Source organism: Salvelinus alpinus, chromosome 4, assembly GCF_045679555.1.
Source record: "Salvelinus alpinus chromosome 4, SLU_Salpinus.1, whole genome shotgun sequence".
In the NCBI taxonomy this organism is placed as follows: Eukaryota; Metazoa; Chordata; class Actinopteri; order Salmoniformes; family Salmonidae; genus Salvelinus; species Salvelinus alpinus.
In genome coordinates this window covers 93,279,297-93,299,296 of record NC_092089.1, presented here as the reverse complement: position 1 = coordinate 93,299,296, position 20,000 = coordinate 93,279,297, and the positions used below count along the sequence as shown (strand labels likewise).

The window sequence follows — 20,000 nt, the reverse complement described above, 5'->3', positions numbered from 1 at the left end:
TCTCCACCCCTTTACTCTCTCCACTCTCTCCACCCCATTTACTCTCTCCACTCTCTCCACTTTCCTCTCTCTCTCCACCCCATTTACTCTCTCCACTCTCTCCACCTACCTCTCTCTCTCCACCACATTTACTCTCTACACTCTCTCCATCCCTCTCTCTCTCCACCCCTTTACTCTCTCCACTCTCTCCACCCCATTTACTCTCTCCACTCTCTCCACTTTCCTCTCTCTCTCCACCCCATTTACTCTCTCCACTCTCTCCATCTCTCTCCCTCTCCACCCCATTTACTCTCTCCACTCTCTCCACTTTCCTCTCTCTCTCCACCCCATTTACTCTCTCCACTCTCTCCACTTTCCTCTCTCTCTCCACCACATTTACTCTCTCCACTCTCTCCATCCCTCTCCCTCTCCACCCCATTTACTCTCTCCACTCCATTTACTCTCTCCACTCTCTCCATCCATCCCTCTCTCTCCACCCCATTTTCTCTCTCCACTCTCTACACTTCCCTCTCTCTCTCCACCCCATTTACTCTCTCCACTCTCTCCATTTCCTTATCTCTCTCCATCCCTCTCTCAACACCCCATTTAATCTCTCCACTCTTTCCACTTTCATCTCTCTCTCCACCCCATTTACTCTCTCCACTCTCTCCATCCCTCTCTCTCCACCCCATTTACTCTTTCCACTCTCTCCACCCCATTTACTCTCTCCACTCTCTCCACTTTCCTCTCTCTCTCCACCCCATTTACTCTCTCCACTCTCTCCATCTCTCTCCCTCTCCACCCCATTTACTCTCTCCACTCTCTCCACTTTCCTCTCTCTCTCCACCCCATTTACTCTCTCCACTCTCTCCACTTTCCTCTCTCTCTCCACCACATTTACTCTCTCCACTCTCTCCATCCCTCTCCCTCTCCACCCCATTTACTCTCTCCACTCCATTTACTCTCTCCACTCTCTCCATCCATCCCTCTCTCTCCACCCCATTTTCTCTCTCCACTCTCTACACTTCCCTCTCTCTCTCCACCCCATTTACTCTCTCCACTCTCTCCATTTCCTTATCTCTCTCCATCCCTCTCTCAACACCCCATTTAATCTCTCCACTCTTTCCACTTTCATCTCTCTCTCCACCCCATTTACTCTCTCCACTCTCTCCATCCCTCTCTCTCCACCCCATTTACTCTTTCCACTCTCTCCATCCCATTTACTCTCTCCACTCTCTCCATCCCTCTCTCCACCCCATTTACTCTCTCCACTCTCTCCATCTCTCTCCCTCTCCACCCCATTTACTCTCTCCACTCTCTCCACTTTCCTCTCTCTCTCCACCCCATTTACTCTCTCCACTCTCTCCACTTTCCTCTCTCTCTCCACCCCATTTACTCTCTCCACTCTCTCCATCCCTCTCCCTCTCCACCCCATTTACTCTCTCCACTCCATTTACTCTCTCCACTCTCTCCATCCATCCCTCTCTCTCCACCCCATTTTCTCTCTCCACTCTCTACACTTCCCTCTCTCTCTCCACCCCATTTACTCTCTCCACTCTCTCCATTTCCTTATCTCTCTCCATCCCTCTCTCAACACCCCATTTAATCTCTCCACTCTTTCCACTTTCATCTCTCTCTCCACCCCATTTACTCTCTCCACTCTCTCCATCCCTCTCTCTCCACCCCATTTACTCTTTCCACTCTCTCCACCCCATTTACTCTCTCCACTCTCTCCATTCCTCTCTCCACCCCATTTACTCTCTCCACTCTCTCCACTTCCCTCTCTCTCTCCACCCCATTTAATCACTCCACTCTCTCCACTCTCTCCATCCCTCTCTCTCTCCACCCCATTTACTCTCTCCACTCTCACCACTTCCCTCTCTCTCTCCACCCCATTTACTCTATCCACCCCTCTCTCTCTCCACCCCATTTACTCTCTCCACTCTCTCCATCCCGCTCTCTCTTCACCCCATTTACTCTCTCCACTCTCTCCATTCCTTTCTCCCTCCACCCCATTTACTCTCTCCACTCTCTCCATCCCTCTCTCTCTCCACCCGATTTACTCTCTTCACTCTCTCCATTCCTCTCTCTCTCCACCACATTTAATTTCTCCACTCTCTCCATCCTTCTCTCTCTCCACCCCATTTACTCTCTCCACTTCCCTCTCTCTCTCCACCCGATTTACTCTCTCCACTCTCTCCACTTCCCTCTCTCCCTCAACATCTCACCCCTTCCCTCTCTCAGCACGATGCCTTACTTAACTCAAACCTACTCTCCCCTACCTCCTTCCCTCCATCCCTCACTCTCTCCACAGGAGTTGGCAGGCTAGCCGTGAGAGTAGGATTGGGTGGAGTTTAACTGCTGCTCTTGAAGTGAAAGTTATATATACTCTCTCCCCTCTCTCTCTCTCTCTCTCTCTCTCCCTCTCCCTCTCCTTTCTCCATTCTAACCCATTACAGCAGTGTTGAAGGAGACTTCTCTCTCTCTTTCTCTCTCTCTCTCTCTCTCTCTCTCTCTCTCTCTCTCTCTCTCTCTCTCTCTCTCTCTCTCACCCCCTCTCGTTTTCTCTCTGTTTCCCTCTCCATCCCCTTCTCTCTCCCCCTCTCCCTCCCCTCCCCATCTCTCTCTCTCCCCTCCCTCTCTCTCTCTCTTGCTCTCTCTCTCTCCCCCTCCCTCTCTCTCTCTCTCTCTCCTCTCTCTCTCTCTTGCTCTCTCTCTCTCCCCTCCCTCTCTCTCTCTCCTCTCTCTCTCTCTTGCTCTCTCTCTCTCCCCCTCCCTCTCTCTCTCTCTCTCTCCTCTCTCTCTCTCTTGCTCTCTCTCCCCCTCCCTCTCTCTCTCTCTTACCCATTACAGCAGTGTTGAAGGAGACGGTCTCTCTCTCTCGTCCGTCGTTGTAGAAGGCTAGATGCCATGCTCCCGGGTCCAGGTACTGAACAAACACTGCTTCGTTTAGAACCACAGTCTGGATGCTGCGACGTTCTCGAGGAGACTCAACAACACTCCACTTCTCTTTACCGTCCAAGCGCTCCATGTAGTCATACTGCAGGAGGAGAGACAATTACACTTTCAGGAAGCTCAGACCAGGAAGTCAATTCAATTCCATAAGTGTGTGTATACTTTAAGTGTGTGTGCAGTCCAGTTTTGTGTAACTGTGTATGTGGTGCATACAGTATGTGTGTGTTGTGTGTGTTGGTGTGTGTGTATTGGTGTGTGTCAATTCAGGAAGTAAACTGAAATTCAATAACTCAAAAAATGTAATCTATTTACAACGACTTCTTAATAAACAAGTAGAAGATATTTATTACTGTTTTTCCATTTTTTTTATTTTATATTCAATTTTAAATTCAAATCACTTCCTGAATTGACTGCATTCAATTTGAATTGACCCCAACCCAGGGGTGTGTTATAACAGTCTACCTGTGCGTGTGAGGGGGGAAGGCCCTTGCGGATGTAGACCCCGAACAGAGCATCTTTCCCCAGGGAGATGTTGAACTTGAGGAACTGCGGCTGGGCCAGGTGAAGCAGAGACCTCCAGAATATCCCTGGAGGAATCTCCTGACTCACCCTCCTCCCCACCTCCACATCCCCACTGTCTATACTGCTGTTAGGAGCTTGCCATGGAGCTATGGGAGAGGAGAGGAGAGCGAGAGAGAGAAAAGAGAGAGTTGAAGGGAGGAGAGGAGAGGATCATCACAACGTCAGTAAGCAGTAATCACATAGCAAAACCATTAATACATTGAAAGTTTGCATTCTGGGAAAATGAGTTCTGAACTATGTATCTCTGCCCAGTAGAACTACAGTACAATGCTAGAAGAAAAATAGTGTTGTTGTAGTTGTGCCGGAGCCGGCAGGTGTGTTGTGGGTGCTAGTGTTGTAGTTCTCACCTCTGCCTCCAGAGGGCAGTGTGGCCACATCACTGTTGACAGCTAGTCCTGCAGTACTCAGACCGTTGTTCAACACAGGGCCTTCAGAGGGCTGCAGTTGCCACGTCAGATCCAACAGGTTAATGGCTACACAAAGGGGAGGAGAGGGGGATGAGAAGGGGGAGTAGGGGGGAGGAGTATTTGTTATTTAATTTTCAGGCAGATAGAAATTGCACAGATCGTACTGACCTAGAAGAGATGAGAAAATTACAGGCATACTTTTCTTTACCTCTCTCACTTTATTTTCCCTCCCTCCCTCGCTCGCTCCCTCCCTCGCTCGCTCCCTCGCTCCCTCCCTCCCTCCCTCCCTCCCTCCCTCCCTCCCTCCCTCCCTCCCTCCCTCCCTCCCTCCCTCCCTCCCTCCCTCCCTCCCTCCCTCCCTCCCTCCCCAGACAGGATACCAGTCTCTGTTTGGGAGTCTTGGCACAAGCTCACAGTGAGCAAGTAACAGATGAAAAGAAAACTCTCTGCCTCTTTCGTTCTCTCGCTCTTCTCCTCCTTTGTGTTCTGTTGTGTTATTGTGCTGGTGGATGAGTTTGTCAGCTCTTTATTTTTTCTCTCTCTCTCTGGCTCCCTTGTTCTTTTGAAGTCCCTGCCAAGCAACTTTCTCACAAAGGAAGAAATAGGAACTGAAATCAATTAATTGAAGTTCAGAGGAAATAAACAGACAAGGAAGCATTTGAGTGTTACACAGATTTGGGAAGGGCACGGGTGTTGCTGAATCATATTGCTATCCGTTATTGTCCGTTCACCAAAGGAGTGTGAGGGTTTGTGTCAGTGTGTGTGTGCGTGTGCGTGTGCGTGTGCGCATGTGCGTGTGCGTGTGCGTGTGTGTTTGTGCGCAGTGCTACCAGGTACTATGTGTTTATGGTAGTATACCTGTCCCATTCTCAATGCCTGTCCCATTCTCACAACCTGTCCCATTCTCACCACCTGCACCATCGTGACTACCTGTCCCATCTTGATTACCTGTCCCATTCCCACAACCTGTCCCATTCTCACTACCTGTCCCATTCTCACAACCTGTCCCATTCACACTACCTGTCCCATTCTCACTACCTGTTCCATTCTCACTACCTGCCCCATCCTGACCACCTCTCCCATTCTCAAAACCTGTCCCATTCTCACTGCCTGTCCCATTCTCACAACCTGTCCCATCTTGATTACCTGTCCCATTCTAACACCTGTCCCATTCTCTCTATCTGTCCCATTCTCACTGCCTGTCCCATTTTCACAACCTGTCCCATCTTGACTACCTGTCCCATTCTCACTACCTGTCTCATTCTCACAGAGTGATCTGTTTATGTATTCACCACCAGGATGCTTATATTCATTCTGCACATCTCATACCCTTTCAAATCAAATCAGCAATAATCCGTTTTTTTAAAGTAAGAAAATAATTGCTAAATTTAATAAATAAACTAAGCAAAAAACACAATAAAATAACAATAATAAGGCTGTATTCCATGGGGTCCATGGGGTCAATTTGCAGGGGTACGGGTTAGTCGAGGTTATTGAGGTAGTATGTATATGTAGATAGGGGTAAAGTGACTATGCATAGATAATAAACAGCGACTAGCAGCAATGTAAAAAAGGGGGTCAATGCAAATAGTCTGGGTAGCCATTTGATTAACTGTTTAGCAGTCTTATGGCTTGGGGGTAGAAGCTGTTAACAAGCCTTTTGGACATAACAAAGGTACCGCTTGCCGTGTGGTAGCAGAGAGAAAATTCTATGACTTGAGTGGCTGGAGTCTTTGATAATTTTTAGGGCCTTCCTCTGACACCGCCTGGTATAGAGGTCCTGGATGGCAGGAAGCTTGGCCCCAGTGATGCACTGGGCCGTGATGTATTACCCTCTGTAGTGCCTTGTGGTCGGAGGCCAAGCAGTTGCCAAGCCAAGCAGTGATACAACTAGTCAGGATGCTCTCGATGGTGCAGCTGTATACATTTTGAGGAACTGAGGACCCATTCCAAATCATTTCAGTCTCCTGAGGGGGAATAGGCTTTGTCATGCCCTCTTAACGACTGTCTTGGTTTGTTTGGACTATGATAGTTTGTTTGTAATGTGGACACCAAAGAACTTCAATCTGCTCGACTACAGCCCCATTGATCTGAATGGGGGCGTGCTCGGCCCTCCTTTTCCTGTAGTCCACGATCAGCTCCGTTGTCTTGCTCACGTTGAGGGAGTGATTGTTGTCCTGGCACCACACTTCCAGGTCTCTGACCTCCTCCCTATAGACTGTCTCATCATTGTCGGTGGTTAGACCTACCACTGTTGTGTCATTGGCAAACTTAATGATGGTGTTGGAGTCGTGTGTGGCCACGCAGACATGAGTGAGCAGGGAGTAGAGGAGGGGACTAAGCATGCACCCATAAGGGAGCCCCCCCATGTTGAGGATCAGCGTGGCAGATGTGTTGTTGCCTACCCTTACCACCTAGTAGCGGAATTCCCATTCAAAATTATATTTTCCCTAACCCTAACTTTAACCTAACCTTAACCCCTAAAACTAAACCTCCTAACTCTAATTCTAACTCTAACCCTAATCCCAAGATCACACAGTCCCACAAAGAGTTTTAAAACAAATCAACCATTGATGAACTCCCATATCTCCTAGATTTGTGGCCCGTTACCATGAGAAAAGGGCAGTCAGTGGAGCACAAACAACACTGTAAATAACACCAGTATTTATCTGTTTATTTCGTACTACAACATTGCTAAAACACATAGCTGCTAATATAACACTTGAATTGTCTTTATCTTTTTGAAACCTTTTTGAGTGCAAGGTTTACAGTTCATTTGGAATAGGTTTTTGTTGATATTGTTTTGTGTCTTCGTTTGTTAATTGAACTTGCTTTGGCACTTTAAACATACACTAAATATACAAAAGTATGTGCACACCCCTTCAAATGAGTTGATTCGGCTATTTCAGCCACACCCGTTGCTGACAGGTGTATAAAATTGAGCACGCCGCCATGCAATCTCCATAGACAAACATTGCAGTATATTGGCCTTACTGAAGAGCTCAGTAACTTTCAACGTGGCACCGTCATAGGATGCCACTTTTCTAAAAAGTCAGTTCGTCAAATTTCTACCCTGCTAGAGCTGCCCCGGTCAACTGTAAGTGCTGTTTTTGTGAAGTGGAAACGTCTAGGAGCAACAATGGCTCAGCTGCAAAGTGGTAGGCCACACAAGCTCACAGAACGGGACCAACAAGTGCTGAAGCGTGTAAACATCGCCTGTCCTCGGTTGCAACACTCTCTACCGTGTTCCAAACTGCTTCTGGAAGCAACGTCAACATAAGAACTGTTCGTCGGGAGCTTCATGAAATGGGTTTCCATGGCCGAGCAGCCTCACACAAGCCTAAGATCACCATATGCAATGCCAAACATCGGCTGGAGTGGTGTAAAGCCTGTGCACAAAGTGAGGTCCATACAGAAATAGTTTGTCGAGATTGGTGTGGAAGAACTTGACTGGCCGACACAGAGTCCTGACCTCAACCACATCGAACACCTTTGGGTTGAATTGGAACGCCGACTGTGAGCCAGGCCTAATCGCCCAACATCAGTGCCTGACCTCACTAATGCTCTTGTGGCTAAATGGAAGCAAGTCCCCACAGCAATGTTCCAACATCTAGTAGAAAGCCTTCCCAGAAGAGTGGAGGCTGTTATAGCAGCAAAGGGGGGACTGACTCCATATTAATACCCATGATTTTGGAATGAGATGTTCGACAAGCAGGTGTCCACATACTTTTGGTCATTTAGATGAAATCTCGCGTCTTGTGACGGCCGGCCGCCCAACAACCTGCCCGCTTGACCCTATCCCCTCCTCTCTTCTCCAGACCATTTCCGGAGACCTTCTCCCTTACCTCACCTCGCTCATCAACTCATCCTTGACCGCTGGCTACGTCCCTTCCGTCTTCAAGAGAGCGAGAGTTGCACCCCTTCTGAAAAAACCTACACTCGATCCCTCCGATGTCAACAACTACAGACCAGTATCCCTTCTTTCTTTTCTCTCCAAAACTCTTAAACGTGCCGTCCTTGGCCAGCTCTCCTGCTATCTCTCTCAGAATGACCTTCTTGATCCAAATCAGTCAGGTTTCAAGACTAGTCATTCAACTGAGACTGCTCTTCTCTGTGTCACGGAGGCGCTCCGCACTGCTAAAGCTAACTCTCTCTCCTCTGCTCTTATCCTTCTAGACCTATCAGCTGCCTTTGATACTGTGAACCATCAGATCCTCCTCTCCACCCTCTCCGAGCTGGGCATCTCCGGCGCGGCCCACGCTTGGATTGCGTCCTACCTGACAGGTCGCTCCTACCAGGTGGCGTGGCGAGAATCTGTCTCCGCACCACGTGCTCTCACCACTGGTGTCCCCCAGGGCTCTGTTCTAGGCCCTCTCCTATTCTCGCTATACACCAAGTCACTTGGCTCTGTCATATCCTCACATGGTCTCTCCTATCATTGCTATGCAGACGACACACAATTAATCTTCTCCTTTCCCCCCTCTGATAACCAGGTGGTGAATTGCATCTCTGCATGTCTGGCAGACATATCAGTGTGGATGACGGATCACCACCTCAAGCTGAACCTCGGCAAGACGGAGCTGCTCTTCCTCCCGGGGAAGGACTGCCCGTTCCATGATCTCGCCATCACGGTTGACAACTCCATTGTGTCCTCCTCCCAGAGTGCTAAGAACCTTGGCGTGATCCTGGACAACACCCTGTCGTTCTCAACTAACATCAAGGCGGTGACCCGTTCCTGTAGGTTCATGCTCTACAACATTCGCAGAGTACGACCCTGCCTCACGCAGGAAGCGGCGCAGGTCCTAATCCAGGCACTTGTCATCTCCCGTCTGGATTACTGCAACTCGCTGTTGGCTGGGCTCCCTGCCTGTGCCATTAAACCCCTACAACTCATCCAGAACGCCGCAGCCCGTCTGGTGTTCAACTTTCCCAAGTTCTCTCACGTCACCCCGCTCCTCCGCTCTCTCCACTGGCTTCCAGTTGAAGCTCGCATCCGCTACAAGACCATGGTGCTTGCCTACGGAGCTGTGAGGGGAACGGCACCTCCGTACCTTCAGGCTCTGATCAGGCCCTACACCCAAACAAGGGCACTGCGTTCATCCACCTCTGGCCTGCTCGCCTCCCTACCTCTGAGGAAGTACAGTTCCCGCTCAGCCCAGTCAAAACTGTTCGCTGCTCTGGCACCCCAATGGTGGAACAAACTCCCTCACGACGCCAGGTCAGCGGAGTCAATCACCACCTTCCGGAGACACCTGAAACCCCACCTCTTTAAGGAATACCTAGGATAGGATAAAGTAATCCTTCTAACCCCCCACCCCCCCCCCTTAAAAGAGTTAGATGCACTATTGTAAAGTGGTTGTTCCACTGGATATCATAAGGTGAATGCACCAATTTGTAAGTCGCTCTGGATAAGAGCGTCTGCTAAATGACTTAAATGTAAATGTAAATGTAATTTAGTGTATGTTTCCCATGCCCTTTGAATTGAATTTAGAGAGAGACAGAGAGACAGAGAGACAGAGAGAGAGGGGAGACAGAGAGACAGAGAGACAGAGAGAGAGGGGAGAGAGAGAGACAGAGAGACAGAGAGACAGAGAGAGAGGGGAGACAGAGAGACAGAGAGACAGATAGAGAGGGGAGACAGAGAGACAGAGAGACAGAGAGACAGAGAGAGAGGGGAGACAGAGAGACAGAGAGACAGAGAGACAGAGAGACAGAGAGAGAGGGGAGACAGAGAAAGAGGGGAGACAGATGTAGCTAATAGAGGGGTAAGTGTAAGGTTTAGGGGTTGTCCCGCAAGGGTGAATCTTACTCCCTCCGTCTCCCCCGCTCCTACCCTCCGTCCCTCCCTCGGTCCTGGTCAAAGGAAAGCGCTGACACTGCAGGTGCTACGTGGCCTCCACTGTCAGCTCTTCTATTTGTCACCCCACCGCCAAGAGAGAGAGCGAAAGAGTGAGAGAGAGAGCAGGAGAAAAGAACAGGCGTTTCTACAGAAAGAACCAATGCTCTCTCTCACTCTCATTCTCTGATTCTTTCTTTCTCTGGTCCCTCTGCTGCCCTTCATCCTCTTCCTTTTCCTTCATACTCTTCCCTCTCCTTCATCATCTTCCCTCTCCTTCATCCTCTTCCCTCTCCTTCATACTCTTCCCTCTCCTTCATCCTCTTCCCTTTCCTTCATCCTCTTCCCTCTCCTTCATCCTCTTCCCTTTCCTTCGTACTCTTCCCTCTCCTTCATACTCTTCCCTCTCCTTCATCCTCTTCCCTCTCCTTCATCCGCTTCCCTTTCCTTCATCCTCTTCCCTCGTCTTCATACTCTTTCCTCCTCTTCATCCTCTCCCCTCTCCTTCATCCTCTTCCCTTTCCTTCATACTCTTCCCTCTCCTTCATCCCCTTCCCTCTCCTTCATCCTCTTCCCTCTCCTTCATCCTCTTCCCTCTCCTTCATCCGCTTCCCTTTCCTTCATCCTCTTCCCTCTCCTTCATCCACTTCCTTTTCCTTCATCCTCTTCCCTCTCCTTCATCCTCTTCCCTCTCCTTCATCCTCTTCCCTCTCCTTCATCCTCTTCCCTCTGCTTCATCCTCTTCCCTCTCCTTCATCCTCTTCCTTTTCCTTCATCCTCTTCCCTCTCCTTCTTCCTCTTCCCTCTCCTTCATCATCTACCCTCTCCTTCATCCTCTTCCCTCTCCTTCATCCTCTTCCCTTTCCTTCATCCTCTTCCCTCTCCTTCATCCTCTTCCCTCCTCTTCATAATCTTCCCTCCTCTTTATCCTCTTCCCTCTCCTTCATCCCCTTCCCTTTCCTTCATCCTCTTCCCTCTCCTTCATCCTCTTCATACTCTTCCCTCCTCTTTATCCTCTTCCCTCCTCTTTATCCTCTTCCCTTTCCTTCATCCTCTTCCCTTTCCTTCATCCTCTTCCCTCTCCTTCATCCTCTTCCCTCCTCTTCATCATCTTCCCTCTCCTTCATCATCTTCCCTTTCCTTCATACTCTTACCTCCTCTTCCCTCTCCTTCATCCTCTTCCCCCTCCTTCATCATTTTCCCTCTCCTTCATCCTCTTCCCTCTCCTTCATCCCCCTACCTCTCCTTCATCCTCTTCCTCTCATTCATCCTCTTCCCTCTCCTTCATTCTCTTCCCTCTCCTTCATCCGCTTCCCTTTCCTTCATCCTCTTCCCTCTCCTTCATCCTCTTCCCTCTCCTTCATCCTCTTCCCTCTCATTCATCCTCTTCCTTCTCCTTCATCCTCTTCCCTTTCCTTCATACTCTTCCCTCTCCTTCATCCTCTTCCCTCTCCTTCATCCTCTTCCCTCTCCTTCATACTCTTCCCTCTCCTTCATCCACTTCCCTCTCCTTCATCCTCTTCCCTCTCCTTCATCTTCTTCCCTCTCATTCATCCTCTTCCCTCTCCTTCATCCTCTTCCCTCCTCTTCATACTCTTCCCACCTCTTTATCCTCTTCCCTCTCCTTCATCCTCTTCCCTTTCCTTCATCCTCTTCCCTCTCCTTCATCCTCTTCCCTCCTATTCATACTCTTCCCTCCTCTTTATCCTCTTCCCTCTCCTTCATCCTCTTCCCTTTCCTTCATCCTCTTCCCTTTCCTTCATCATCTTCCCTCTCCTTCATCCTCTTCCCTCCTCTTCCCTCTCCTTCATCATCTTCCCTTTCCTTCATACTCTTCCCTCCTCTTCCCTCTCCTTCATCCTCTTCCCTCTCCTTCATCATCTTCCCTCTCCTTCATCTTCTTCCCTCTCCTTCATTTTCTTCCCTCTCCTTCATCCTCTTCCCTTTCCTTCATCCACTTCCCTCTCCTTCATCCTCTTCCCCCCTCTTCATCCTCTTCCCTCTCCTTCATACTCTTCCCTCTCCTTCATCATCTTCCCACTCCTTCATCCTTTTCCCTCTCCTTCATCCTCTTCCCTCTCCTTCACCCCCTACCTCTCCTTCATCCTCTTCCTCTCATTCATCCTCTTCCCTCTCCTTCATCCTCTTCCCTCTCCTTCATCCTCTTCCCTCTCCTTCATCCGCTTCCCTTTCCTTCATCCTCTTCCCTCTCATTCATCCTCTTCCTTCTCCTTCATCCCCTTCCCTCTCCTTCATACTCTTCCCTCTCCTTCATCCTCTTCCCTCTCCTTCATCCTCTTCCCTCTCATTCATACTCTTCCCTCTCCTTCATCCTCTTCCCTCTCCTTCATCCTCTTCCCTCTCCTTTATCCTCTTCCCTCTCCTTCATCCTCTTCCCTCTCCTTCATCCTCTTCCCTTTCCTTCATCCTCTTCCCTCTCCTTCATTCTCTTCCCTCTCCTTCATCCTCTTCCCTCTCCTTCATCCTCTTCCCTCTCCTTCATCCTCTTCCCTCTCCTTCATCCTCTTCCCTTTCCTTCATCCACTTCCCTCTCATTTAAGTCATCTTTTCATATATTTTGTCTGTTAGATAAAAACATAGAGAACAAATTCTGATGGCAATCACACACGTAAGCAAGTGTGTGTTTGTGTGTGTCTGACCATATGTGTGTGTGTGTATGTATGTGTATGTGTCTGTGTGAGTGAACGTGTGTGTATGTGTGTGTGTTTGTGTATGTGTGTTGTGTGTGTATGTGTGAGTGAGTGAGTGTGTATGTTTTTTGTGAGTGTGTGTGTGTGTGTGTGTGTGTGTGTGTGTGTGTGTGTGTGTGTGTGTGTGTGTGTGTGTGTGTGTGTGTGTGTGTGTGTGTGTGTGTGTGTGTGTGTGTGTGTGTGTGTGTGTAAGTGAGTGAGTGAGTGAGTGAGGTTGAACCCCTGGCCTATAGAAGGTACTCTTGGTCCTTTCCTACACTGCGGTAAAGACTGGCTCAGCAGGTTTGTTAAAAATAGACACACACACACACACACACACACACACACACACACACACACACACACACGCACACGCACACGCACACGCACACACACACACACACACACACACACACACACACACACACACACGCACACGCACACGCACACGCACACGCACACACAAACGCACACGCGCACACAGACACAGACGCACACACACGCACGCACACAGTGGATCAGAGAGGCAGGCCTAACGAGGCAGAGTGTTTGATAAAAAATAGATCAGTGGGTGCATGAGGGTTTATTTCATCTTAATGTTTAATTCACAGTGGCAAAGTGGTCCGTGGCAACACCCTGGTATCAACATGTGTTACCCTACCTGCTATACACCACATCTAAGACAGCGCTGGAACACGTGTGATCCTCGGACAGGGGAAGAAAAAGGAGAAAGAGGGAAGGAGGGATAGGGAGAGGGAAGGAGGGAAAGAAAGAGGGAAGTAAAGAGAGAGAGAGGGAAGGAGCAAGGGGAGAGAGATGAAAAAGGAGACAGAGAAGGATAAGGTGAGAAGAGGAGAGAGAGAGGAAGGAGAGAGATGTGAAGAGGGAGAAGAGAGAGGGAGGAATGGGATAGGGATAGAGAAAATGAGAGGAGGTGGATGAGAGGGGGAAAATGAGAAAGGGAAGGTGAGAAAGAGGAAAGGGAGAGAGGGGGAGAAGGGGGAGGATGGAGCCTGCGGTAAATGGGTTTTCTATGATTCATTTTCAGAAGGAACGGACAGAATATCTCCCTGGGGGGGTCGAGAGAGAAGACAGAGAAGAGGAAAGACAGGAAAGAAGTGCGAAAGTAGAGAAACACACAGAGGAATCAATCACCCCAACTTCCTCGTACACCAGTACACTGACTCGGTACCACTACTCCTGTATACAACTACCTCGTACACCAGCACACTGACTCGGTACCGCTACTCCTGTATACAACTACCTCGTTCACCAGTACACTGACTCGGTACCACTACTCCTGTATACAACTACCTCGTACACCAGTACACTGACTCGGTACCACTACTCCTGTATACAACTACCTCGTACACCAGTACACTGACTCGGTACCACTACTCCTGTAAATAGCCTCGTTATTGTTATTTATTGTGCTATTTTCTTGTGTTACTATTGTATTTGTATCTATTTGTTAATTGTTTTAACTGCATTGTTGGGAAAGGGCTCGTAAGAAAGTATTTCACGGTATTCCATAATTGTATTTTATTTGAAAGAGAAGAGGAAGTGAAGGAGAAGAGGGAGAGGAGAGAGAAGAGAGGGCAGGAGGGCCATTGTTTGGACAGCCAATCACACAGAGTCATCACGTCATCTTCATAAGGACAGACAGACCAGAAACTAGGTGTTCATGTGTGTGTATGTGTCGGTGTCATCACCACTCTGCTCTCTGGAACATGTTCAAAGACCATCACCCTTCTCCCCCTCCCTTACTCCCCCCTTACCTCCCTACCTCCTGCGCTATGAAAAACCAACTGACATTTACTCCTGAGGTACTGACCTGTTGCACCCTTGAAAACCGTTGTGATTATTATTTGACTCTGCTATTCATCTATGAACGTTTGAACATCTTGAAGAATGATCTGGCTTTAATGACCATGCTCTCTTATAATCTCCACCCGGCACAGTCAGAAGAGGACTGGGCACCCCTCATAGCCTGGTTCCTCTCTAGGTTTCTTCCTAGGTTCCTGCCTTTCTAGGGAATTCTTCCTGGCCACTGTGCTTCTACATCTACATTGCTTGCTGTTTGGGGTTTTAGGCTGGGTTTCTGTATAGCACTTTGTGACATCTGCTGATGTAAAAAGGACTTTATAAAGTTATAAAGTTTTATTTGATTTGATTCCTCCCCCTCTCCTCCTCTCCCTGTCGCTCCTTTCTGGTGTCCATGGTGATAGATAGAATAGTATGGCAGATGTTCCAGAGTTCTCAGTGTTCCAATTCCACATAAACAAAGGCTGGCTGTTATCTCTGACATTCCAACAGAGCCTTGTTGAACGTTACCTTGGATTCTACCACTATGACAAAAGGCTGGGGTCCACTCCAGTTCGAATGCATGATCCCTGGACAGACACTCATAGCTCTCTCAAACAATGCCTTGGGTCTGACCCATTGATGTATGTATAGATGTTCAGATGTGTATAGAGTGCATTACAGGATGGCTTTATACCCCTCAAATTCAAATATGGAGCTTGACCACAGTTTTTATACTACCCTTCTAATCAGGGACTGATTTAGACCTGGGACACCAGGTGTTTGCAATTCATTATACTTTATACCCCTCAAATTCAAATATGGAGCTTGACCACAGTTTTTATACTACCCTTCTAATCAGGGACTGATTTAGACCTGGGACACCAGGTGTTTGCAATTCATTATCAGGTAGAACAGAAAAGCAGCAGTGATCTGGACCTTCTAGGATAACATTTGAATATCCCTGATTTAGACCTTTTTCTTGACAATCTGAAATCCGGCTAAACCATCAAACCCCAATAAACAGGTAAAAAGACTGAGAAAAATCAAATCAAACACAAATAGACTCACATTTCCACATGACACAACATCGATAATGATTACTGCAGTCACTGACTATAGTAGGCATTCATCTTTTCACTACTAGTACAATTCTTATACACCGCGGGAAAAAATTATGTAATTACCGGCTTCACTGACGCAATCTAATGAGGAAGTGTTGTGTGCAGGCACCCTTTCCACATACCAGGCACAACGGAGGAGATGGAAAACACAAACACAGGACCAATGAAACACCAGGCACAACGGAGGAGATGGAAAACACAAACACAGGACCAATGAAACACCAGGCACAACGGAGGAGATGGAAAACACAAACACAGGACCAATGAAACACCAGGCACAACGGAGGAGATGGAAAACACAAACACAGGACCAATGAAATTTAACTTTGTTGAGAAGATAAATGGTTCCAAAGTTCCAACAGTTGTTTGTGTAGTCTTTATTGTGTTGCAATGTCACACGTAGTACAAATGATATTGATGTGACAAGTACACTTGTCAGGGAGTTCCCGTTTGTGTTTGGTGCTCGGTTGAGAGAGAGGGTGTGTTTGGCGCTGGGTGGAGAGAGAGGGTGTGTTTGGCTCTGGGTGGAGAGAGAGGGTGTGTTTGGCGCTGGGTGGAGAGAGAGGGTGTGTTTGGTGCTGGGTGGAGAGAGAGGGTGTGTTTGGTGCTGGGTGGAGAGAGAGGGTGTGTTTGGTGCTGGGTGGAGAGAGAGGGTGTGTTTGGTGCTGGGTGGAGAGAGAGGGTGTGTTTGGCGCTGGGTGGAGAGAGAGGGTGTGTTTGGCGCTGGGTGGAGAGAGAGGGTGAGTTTGGCGCTGGGTGGAGAGAGAGGGTGTGTTTGGCGCTGGGTGGAGAGAAAGGGTGTGTTTGGCGCTGGGTGGAGAGAGAGGGTGTGTTTGGCGCTGGGTGGAGAGAGAGGGTGTGTTTGGCGCTGGGTGGAGAGAGAGGGTGAGTTTGGCGCTGGGTGGAGAGAGAGGGTGTGTTTGGCGCTGGGTGGAGAGAGAGGGTGTGTTTGGCGCTGGGTGGAGAGAGAGGGTGTGTTTGGCGCTGGGTGGAGAGAGAGGGTGTGTTTGGCGCTGGGTGGAGAGAGAGGGTGTGTTTGGCGCTGGGTGGAGAGAGAGGGTGAGTTTGGCGCTGGGTGGAGAGAGAGGGTGTGTTTGGCGCTGGGTGGAGAGAGAGGGTGAGTTTGGCGCTGGGTGGAGAGAGAGGGTGTGTTTGGCGCTGGGTTGAGAGAGAGGGTGTGTTTGGCGCTGGGTGGAGAGAGAGGGTGTGTTTGTGCTCGGTTGAGAGAGAGGGTGTGCTTGTGCTCGGTTGAGAGAGATGGTGTGTTTGGTGCTTGGTTGAGAGAGAGGGTGTGTTTGGCGCTGGGTGGAGAGAGAGGGTGTGTTTGTGCTCGGTTGAGAGAGAGGGTGTGTTTGTGCTCGGTTGAGAGAGAGGGTGTGTTTGTGCTCGGTTGAGAGAGAGGGTGTGCTTGTGCTCGGTTGAGAGAGAGGGTGTGTTTGGTGCTTGGTTGAGAGAGAGGGTGTGTTTGGCGCTGGGTGGAGAGAGAGGGTGTGTTTGTGCTCGGTTGAGAGAGAGGGTGTGTTTGTGCTCGGTTGAGAGAGAGGGTGTGTTTGTGCTCGGTTGAGAGAGAGGGTGTGCTTGTGCTCGGTTGAGAGAGAGGGTGTGTTTGGTGCTTGGTTGAGAGAGAGGGTGTGTTTGGCGCTGGGTGGAGAGAGAGGGTGTGTTTGTGCTCGGTTGAGAGAGAGGGTGTGTTTGTGCTCGGTTGAGAGAGAGGGTGTGTTTGTGCTCGGGTTGAGAGAGAGGGTGTGTTTGTGCTCGGTTGAGAGAGAGGGTGTGTTTGTGCTCGGTTGAGAGAGAGGGTGTGTTTGGCGCTGGGTGGAGAGAGAGGGTGTGTTTGGCGCTGGGTGGAGAGAGAGGGTGTGTTTGTGCTCGGTTGAGAGAGAGGGTGTGTTTGGCGCTGGGTGGAGAGAGAGGGTGTGTTTGGCGCTGGGTGGAGAGAGAGGGTGTGTTTGTGCTCGGTTGAGAGAGAGGGTGTGCTTGTGCTCGGTTGAGAGAGAGGGTGTGTTTGGCGCTGGGTGGAGAGAGAGGGGTTGTTTGGTGCTGGGTGGAGAGAGAGCGTGAGTTTGGCGCTGGGTGGAGAGAGAGGGTGTGTTTGGCGCTGGGTGGAGAGAGAGGGTGAGTTTGGCGCTGGGTGGAGAGAGAGGGTGTGTTTGGTGCTCGGTTGAGAGAGAGGGTGTGTTTGGCGCTGGGTGGAGAGAGAGGGTGAGTTTGGCGCTGGGTGGAGAGAGAGGGTGTGTTTGGCGCTGGGTGGAGAGAGAGGGTGTGTTTGGCGCTGGGTGGAGAGAGAGGGTGTGTTTGGCGCTGGGTGGAGAGAGAGGGTGAGTTTGGCGCTGGGTGGAGAGAGAGGGTGTGTTTGGCGCTGGGTGGAGAGAGAGGGTGTGTTTGGCGCTGGGTGGAGAGAGAGGGTGTGTTTGGCGCTGGGTGGAGAGAGAGGGTGTGTTTGGCGCTGGGTGGAGAAAGAGGGTGAGTTTGGCGCTGGGTGGAGAGAGAGGGTGTGTTTGGCGCTGGGTGGAGAGAGAGGGTGTGTTTGGCGCTGGGTGGAGAGAGAGGGTGTGTTTGTGCTCGGTTGAGAGAGAGGGTGTGCTTGTGCTCGGTTGAGAGAGAAGGTGTGTTTGGTGCTTGGTTGAGAGAGAGGGTGTGTTTGGCGCTGGGTGGAGCGAGAGGGTGTGTTTGTGCTCGGTTGAGAGAGAGGGTGTGTTTGTGCTCGGTTGAGAGAGAGGGTGTGTTTGGCGCTGGGTGGAGAGAGAGGGTGTGCTTGTGCTCGGTTGAGAGAGAGGGTGTGTTTGGCGCTGGGTGGAGAGAGAGGGTGAGTTTGGCGCTGGGTGGAGAGAGAGGGTGTGTTTGGCGCTGGGTGGAGAGAGAGGGTGTGTTTGGCGCTGGGTGGAGAGAGAGGGTGTGTTTGTGCTCGGTTGAGAGAGAGGGTGTGCTTGTGCTCGGTTGAGAGAGAGGGTGTGTTTGGTGCTTGGTTGAGAGAGAGGGTGTGTTTGGCGCTGGGTGGAGAGAGAGGGTGTGTTTGTGCTCGGTTGAGAGAGAGGGTGTGTTTGTGCTCGGTTGAGAGAGAGGGTGTGTTTGTGCTCGGTTGAGAGAGAGGGTGTGCTTGTGCTCGGTTGAGAGAGAGGGTGTGTTTGGTGCTTGGTTGAGAGAGAGGGTGTGTTTGGCGCTGGGTGGAGAGAGAGGGTGTGTTTGTGCTCGGTTGAGAGAGAGGGTGTGTTTGTGCTCGGTTGAGAGAGAGGGTGTGTTTGTGCTCGGTTGAGAGAGAAGGTGTGCTTGTGCTCGGTTGAGAGAGAGGGTGTGTTTGGTGCTTGGTTGAGAGAGAGGGTGTGTTTGGCGCTGGGTGGAGAGAGAGGGTGTGTTTGTGCTCGGTTGAGAGAGAGGGTGTGTTTGTGCTCGGTTGAGAGAGAGGGTGTGTTTGTGCTCGGTTGAGAGAGAGGGTGTGTTTGTGCTCGGTTGAGAGAGAGGGTGTGTTTGTGCTCGGTTGAGAGAGAGGGTGTGTTTGGCGCTGGGTGGAGAGAGAGGGTGTGTTTGGCGCTGGGTGGAGAGAGAGGGTGTGTTTGTGCTCGGTTGAGAGAGAGGGTGTGTTTGGCGCTGGGTGGAGAGAGAGGGTGTGTTTGGCGCTGGGTGGAGAGAGAGGGTGTGTTTGTGCTCGGTTGAGAGAGAGGGTGTGCTTGTGCTTTGACAAGGTGATAGGGTTTATATTCCCACAGTGATCTTGATAAAAGAGGACAATCCAGTATTGTCTATCAAATACCCCCCCCCCCCCCCCCTCTCTCTCTCTCTCTGTTCCCCTCTCTGTCCCTAGCTGGACCACATCACTAATGAAACCAGGGCAGCCAATAGAACAGCCCCTAAATGAACACACCAGCCAATTACACACTCCCTAATTGGACCAAAGGGAGATGGGGACCGGCTATTACTTTAAAAGGTAATATCTAACACACACACGCACACACACACACACACACACACACACACACACACACACACACACACACACACACACACACACACACACACACACACACACACACACACACACACACACACACACACACACACACACACACACACACACACACACACACCAGACCGGACAACTCTCAGTGTACAATTAGCAGTGTAATTGAGGCCAGACTCGTTAATTTAGTGGAATTAGAACAGTTAATATGCATTTATCTGAATGGCCAGGGGAGGTGGCAGAAATAAAGTGTGTGTGTGTCTGTGTGTGTGTTAATTGTACAGTGTTATTCTTCTGGACGAATGAGTTTAGTGGTAATTGGTTTCCAAAAACCTCCCTCTTCTCCCTTCCTCCACCTCTCCCTTTCTCCGCCTCTCCCTCCTCCTCTCCCTTCCTCCTCCTCCGCCCTTCCTCCTCCTCTCCCTTCCTCCTCCTCTCCCTTCCTCCTCCTATCCCTTTCTCCTCTTCTCCCTCCTCCTATCCCTTTCTCCTCTTCTCCCTCCTCCTGTCCCTTCCTCCTCCTCTCCCTTTCTCCTCCTCTCCCTTCCTCCTCCTCTCCCTTTCTCCTCTTCATTCCTAAGGTCTTGTAAAGTAGGGGTTAATTTAATCTACAGTCCCTCTCTCTCCAAAATAATACTAATAGTGAAGTTTGTGAGGAGGAGGAGGAGG

The 20,000-nt window shown here is 49.9% G+C and overlaps 1 protein-coding gene across 1 annotated transcript in view; it reads right to left on the bottom strand.

The window, feature by feature from the left end:
- LOC139572666 (teneurin-2-like) overlaps positions 1-10,003 on the bottom strand; it is an 85,043-nt gene extending 75,040 nt beyond the window's left edge. The window contains exons 1-4 of the mRNA XM_071395344.1: positions 9,937-10,003; positions 3,864-3,989; positions 3,397-3,602; positions 2,824-3,019 (exon numbers count right to left, since the gene is read on the bottom strand). Of these exons, the coding sequence (XP_071251445.1) occupies positions 2,824-3,019; positions 3,397-3,602; positions 3,864-3,989; positions 9,937-10,003 (595 nt within the window). The remainder of the gene's footprint in view (positions 1-2,823; positions 3,020-3,396; positions 3,603-3,863; positions 3,990-9,936) is intronic.
- Positions 10,004-20,000: the final 9,997 nt, after the last annotated feature.